Below are 5,827 nucleotides of genomic sequence, written 5' to 3'. Positions count from 1 at the left end.
CTGGTTCTGCTCATTTCACTCAGCATCAGTTGATTTAAGTCTCTCCAGGCCTCTCTGTATTCCTCCTGCTGGTCATTTCTTACAGAGCAATAATATTCCATAACCTTCATATACCATAATTTACCCAACCATTCTCCAATTGATGGACATCCATTCAACTTCCAGTTTCTAGCTACAACAAAAAGAGCTGCCACAAACATTTTGGCACATACAGGTCCCTTTCTGTTCTTTATTATTTCTTTGGGATATAATCCCAATAACAGCAATGCTGGGTCAAAGGGTATGCACAGTTTGATAACTTTTTGGGCATAATTCCAGATTGCTCTCCAGAATGGCTGGATTCTTTCACAACTCCACCAACAATGTATCAGTGTCCCAGTTTTCCCACATCCCCTCCAACATTCATCATTATTTGTTCCTGGCATCTTAGCCAATCTGACAGGTGTGTAGTGGTATCTCAGAGTTGTCTTATTTTGCATTTCTCTGATCAGTAGTGATTTGGAACACTCCCAAAGAGATCTTAAAGGAGTGGAAGGGACCCACATGTGCAAAACTGTGGCAGCCCTCTTTGTGGTGGCAAAAAACTGGAAACTGAGTGGCTGCCCATCAGTTGGGAATGGCTGAATAAATTATGGTATATGAATGCTATGGAATATTATTATTTTGTAAGAAATGACCAGCAGAAATGAGTATAAACTGTGAGCATTTTTTTTTTCTTCCAAGGTTATTTTTACCTTCCAAATCCAATTCTTCCTTTGCAACAACAACAACAAAATTTGGTTTTGCACATATATATTGTACCTAGGATATACTATAAGATATTTAATATGTATGGGAATGCCTGCCATCTAAGAGAGGGGGTGAAGGAGGGGAAAAATTTGGAACAGAAGGGAGTACAAGGGGATAATGTCGTAAAAAAAAATTATCTATGCATATATACTGTCAAAAATTTTTTTTATAATTATAAAATTAATTTTAAAAATAAAATAAAATAAAATGGGAAAAAAAAAGAGAAAGAAAGAAATGACCAGCAGGATGATTTCAGAAAGGCCTGGAGAGACTTACATGAACTGATGCTGAGTAAAATGAACAGGACCAGGAGATCGTTGTACACGGTACCAACAAGACACAAACAATTCTGATGGACGAAGCTCTCTCCAACAATGAGATGATTCACACCAGTTCCAATGACCTTGTGACAAAGAGAGTGATCGACACCTAGAGAGAGGCCGTGGGGACTGAGTGTGGATCACAGCATGGCACTCTCACTCTTTCTTTCTTTTTTTGATCTAATTTTTCTTGTACAACAAGCGAATTATATAAATATGTTTACATATATTGACTCTAACATATACTTTAACATATTTAATATGTATGGGTCTACCTGCCATTTACGGGAAGGGCGGGGGAAGGAGGGAAAAAGTTGGCACAGAAGTGTTTGCAAGGGTCAGTGCTGAAAAATTACCCATGCACGTGCTTTGAAAATAAAAAGCTTTAAAAAATAAACAACTAAAGTACTCCCATCACCCAGCTGCCCACTTGGAGTCAGGCTTGGGCAACAAAGTCTTCATGAAGCAGGAAGAGGTTAAGACCCCACAGTTAGTCCAGTCTCCTGGTCTTGTGGCAAAGGGGGTGAAACCGCAGGGATGGGGACTGATGCCCACGCAGTGGGTGACAGTCAGGACGACACCTCAGAAAGATTTCGGGATGATAGACAGCACCTTCCACATGAGCCCTAGCATGGAGGGGCCAAAACTGGCTCCTGTCAGCCCTGAGCAGAGAAGGGGAGCATGTGTCCCTGCCCTCCCAGAGTCCTTTTCCTTTAGTAATCAATTCCTGTGGGAAGGGGAAAGCCCTCTCTGCCTGGGCAGCTGTGGGCCCTGAAATGCTAATGCCCTCCCTGCCGCTCCCCCCTAAACTTCCTTCAAGGCCTGAGAGCCTCTGGAACCTCTCTCCTCCCCACCCTGTTCCCCCTTTGGGGAGTTTTTCCCGGTGGCCTCCACTTTGGAGGCTGGCCTCTTAGCTCCATTTCTAATCCTTGGCCTACTGCTCCCTTTCGGGCCCTTCTCCAGTTGTGTTTCCCTTTGGTGTCACCCCTTTGGAGGCCAGGGCCATTTGCCTCTTGTAGGCGCATTCTGGGCCACAGGCCCTGCCCGAGGCCCCTCGGAGCTCCCCGGGGCCCCATAGGCCTGCCCCCCTGTGCTCCAGGCTGGGGTCTGAGGGCTGGCACTGGGGAGCAACGAAGCTCATCTCCTGTCAGGGCATGGCAGGAAGCAACGCCCCGGCGGGCAAGGACAGAGCTCCCTCTTCAGAAGCCCGGTCTCAGCCTGTTCGGGACTTTTGGGGATGATGTCTGGCCTGGTGCTGCCCTCCGCCCTTCTCCTCATCTCTGCCCTGAGCCCTGGTAGGTCTTGGAGTCGGGGGTGGGGACCAGGGATCAGCCAGGGCCTGAAATCCAGGCAAGGCTATGGGGGAGGCTGGCACGGGCAGGAGTGGGAGCGATACCCTGGGCAAGGACCGTGTGCCCGGGTCTGGGCCAGTGGTGGAGGCTCTCGCGGGCAGGGCTCCTCAAGATGGCACCGTCCGGGGCGAAGGGCCCAGGTCAAACACCGAGCCCTCAGACTGCTGGCGGCTCAGGGCTGGGGAAGCAGAGGCAAGAAGGGCCTGATCTCCACCCACTGCCTTCCGGCCTAGGGCTCTTCCCTTCTCCGCCATTAAACCTCCCGCTCTCTGTTAAGCTCTTCAGCAGCACAGAGGGAGCAGGCTGAGCTCTGGGGCCAGCAAGAGACTGGGGGAGGAGAACTGCTCCAAAGGGAAGCCAGAAGGGCGCCGGAGCAGGGACACAGAGGCCCCCTCTGCCCCCCATCTCTACTTACTTAGGTTCAAATAAATGAAAGCACTCCTGGTGGCCCCTCCAGATCCATAGTGGGTGTGGGGAAGGAGAATTGGGTGGGGGCCCAGCTTTTAAAATTCCTTCTTTCACTGAGATAGAGAAGGAAGCACCATGTGAGGTGGCCTGGGGGCCGGGTGACCTGGGGGCTGGGTGGTCTGGGGGGCCGGGTGACCCATGCACAGGAGGCACTTAATGCTCACTGAGATCTTCCTCTGCCCTGCCTCCTTCTTGTGGAGCTGGGTAAATCCCTGGCCTTCTGGGGCCTCTGTCTCCCCTCCAGTAAGTCAGAGCGCCCTGGAGGGGCTCGGCCTGCAGAGGATAAGGGCCCTCCCTGCTCTGACACTGGCCGGGGCAGTGATGGGAAGTCTGGGCAAGCCCTTCCCTGCCTGCCCCCCCCCCCCATCCCAAAGCTCTTATTTCCTGTGATCCCGGCCCAAGGTCAAAAAATCAGAGACCTTGAAATGTCCCTGAAGTGGGAGGGGCTTAGAACAGGGGTGTCAGAGGTGGGGGGGGGGCTCTAGGACAGATTATAGATGAATTCTCAGAGCCAGAGTTCAGAAATCTGACTGCATCCCCTCCCTCTAAGGAGGAAGGTATTATGGGCCCCAGAAGGACAGAGCCATGTCCCAGGCCCCGTCTTTTGTGGCCCCCGGGTCTGGCAGTGCTGAGGACCCTCTGATCAGCCTCTCCCTCCCCTTCCCCCTCCCCAGGCTCCCAGACCTGGGGCCTGCAGCTGAGCTCGGGGCCGCCCTCCGTGACGGTGCCCGTGGGGGGCACGGCCAGGCTGCCCTGCCAGCACGACGGGGGCCCCAACGCCAACGTGACCTGGTGGCGCATCAGCATGGGCAACTTGTATCAGATCCAGATGAAGGAGCCGGCCCTGCCCAACGGGACGCTGGTGGTCGGGGGAGTGAGCAAGAGCGACGGGGGCCTGTACCAGTGCCGGGTCTCCATCAAGGGCAGCCCGGGGCTGGAGTCTTGCGGCACCTACCTCCGGGTGCGAGGTGAGCGGGCCCCCGAAGCTGCCTATGGGGGTCAGGGCCCTCGGGAGACCGGCGGGTCTGGGGGTTTCCTGGTACGGCCCCCCAGAAGTTGGCGATCACTGTGCTCGTCGTCTCCCCGCCCTCACCTCTCAGGACACAGGGGAGCCCTTTCCTCACTCGGCCCAGGGGGTGCAGTGCAGGGTGGGGGGGGGGAGCAGGCTTCCCTGAAGCTCTCGGGTGCTGCGGGTATGATGCTGGCCTAGAGTCCGGAAGAGTCATCTTCCAGAGTTCAAATCTGGCCTGGGTGACCCCTTCTGCCTCAGTTTCCTTGTCTGTAAAATGAGAGCAGGCGGAGCCAGGACTAAGAGTGGACCCCAGCGCCAGACTCTCCCCCTGTGAAGTAAACAATGAACCGACCTTAAAGGGGTGGGGGGCAGCCGGGAGCCCCGAGGACTCAGCCTGGGCTGGCCGGGTAGCTGGGGGGACCCTTACTTGTCCCCCTCTTCCTCCCTCCCCTAGATCCCATGCCCAGGCCCTTCTTGGACATGGGCGAAGCCACAAAGAACCGAATCATCACCGCCGAGGGGATCATCCTGCTGTTCTGCGCCGTCGTCCCCGGGACGTTCCTGCTCTTCAGGGTGAGGCTCCCGGGCCCCAAGCCCTCGCATCCCCGGGGCCCCAAATCCGGGCCCCCAAACCCTCCTCTCCCCGGCCCGCTGACCCCCAGGCTTCCTCGCCCTGTGGGGGACCTCTGGCTGCTGCTTCTTTATCCACAGAGAGAAGGCCCTACCCACAGCCACTTCTCTGCCTGATCCCCCCCCCCCCCCATCAGGCTGACCCCCCCATTTCTCCCCCCTTCAGAAGCGCTGGCAGAACGAACGGTACGCCGTGGAGCACCTGGACTATTATGACGATGAGAACCTGTATGAGGTGAGCCCCCGGGGGAGCGGAGGGTGGGGGTGGGGGCAGACCCCCTTTGACCTCTCCCGCCCTGCCAGCTGACCTCCAGCTTCCTCCCCTCCCCTCCAGGGCCTTAATCTGGATGACTGCGCCATGTACGAGGACATCTCCAGGGGCCTGCAGGGGACCTACCAGGACGCCACCACCCTCAGGGTGGGAGACGTGCAGTTGGAGAAGCCGTGAGGGGCCTCCCGGAGCTTCCTGCTCTGTCCCACTCCCAGCGTGCTCAGGAACGGCTTTCACCGGGAGGTTCCAAGGTCCTTCCCAGCTCTGGTGTCCCTCGTTCTCCCTGCTGCTGCCTTCCCGTTAGCCTGTGGCCCCCAGCCCTGACACCCCCTGCTCTAAGCCTCCCAGCCCTGACATCCCCTGTTCTAAGTCCCCAGCCGTGACACCCCCATTCTAAGCCCCTCCGTGCGCCGTTTCCCAGTCCTCAGCCCCCTCTCCCTTCTCCCACTTTAGGCCCCTTCTCTATCCTCCCATGCCTTAACTCCTGACCCCTTCTGACTTGTTCCCCCTAATTCAGGAGGTGCCTGAAGCAGGGCCCCTCCCTCAAAGCTGTGTACCCTCCACACAGACAATAAATCAGTGGCCCCTGAGGAGGGGCTCCCCTTCCAGCAGCAGAGCTGGCCTGGTGGTCTCTGGGTAAGCGCCTGCCAGGGGGCATTCAGGGCCCCTTCGAGAGCTGGGGGTCCTCATTCCTCAGCCCTGGATGGCTCCCCCTCACCCAGGAGCCGCCTCTGCGCTTCGGCCTCTCAGGGCCGCGTTCTTTGGAAACTCCCTCCCCGGGGGGGGGGGGGGGGGCCTTGGCTGCTCCCCCAGCTCTAAGTGTCCCCAGCCGGGAGTAAACAAGCCCCCTCCCCCCTCAGCACCTGCAGCTCTAGCCCTCTCTTGGGGGTGGGGGTAGGGAAGAAAAAGGAAGTACCTGCTGGGGGAAGCTGAGGAGAGATGCTCAGAGATTGAGCTCTAGGCAGGGTTCTCTGCTCCAGGCTGG

The 5,827-nt window shown here is 56.5% G+C and overlaps 1 protein-coding gene across 1 annotated transcript; it reads left to right on the top strand.

The window, feature by feature from the left end:
* Positions 1–2,261: 2,261 nt before the first annotated feature.
* Positions 2,262–5,456, top strand: CD79A (CD79a molecule). Its single transcript, XM_074307009.1, has 5 exons — positions 2,262–2,404; positions 3,604–3,897; positions 4,396–4,514; positions 4,738–4,806; positions 4,906–5,456. Exons 1-5 carry the CDS (start codon positions 2,347–2,349, stop codon positions 5,017–5,019), a joined length of 654 nt encoding a protein of 217 aa, XP_074163110.1. The 5' UTR covers positions 2,262–2,346; the 3' UTR covers positions 5,020–5,456.
* The last annotated feature ends 371 nt before the right edge of the window (positions 5,457–5,827 follow it).

The sequence above is a fragment of the Sminthopsis crassicaudata genome, chromosome 3 (genome assembly GCF_048593235.1).
Source record: "Sminthopsis crassicaudata isolate SCR6 chromosome 3, ASM4859323v1, whole genome shotgun sequence".
Taxonomy (NCBI): Eukaryota; Metazoa; Chordata; class Mammalia; order Dasyuromorphia; family Dasyuridae; genus Sminthopsis; species Sminthopsis crassicaudata.
Note: the sequence above shows the minus strand (reverse complement) of the source record. Positions and strands in the feature narration are given on the sequence as shown.

Excerpts from the sequence above, each read along its gene's own strand:
- CD79A (XM_074307009.1), top strand. The coding sequence starts at position 2,347 with ATGATGTCTGGCCTGGTGCTGCCCTCCGCCCTTCTCCTCATCTCTGCC. Across the intron at positions 2,405-3,603 it reads CATCTCTGCCCTGAGCCCTG|GCTCCCAGACCTGGGGCCTG; the intron begins GTAGGTCTTGGA and ends CCCCCTCCCCAG. Across the intron at positions 3,898-4,395 it reads CACCTACCTCCGGGTGCGAG|ATCCCATGCCCAGGCCCTTC; the intron begins GTGAGCGGGCCC and ends TCCCTCCCCTAG.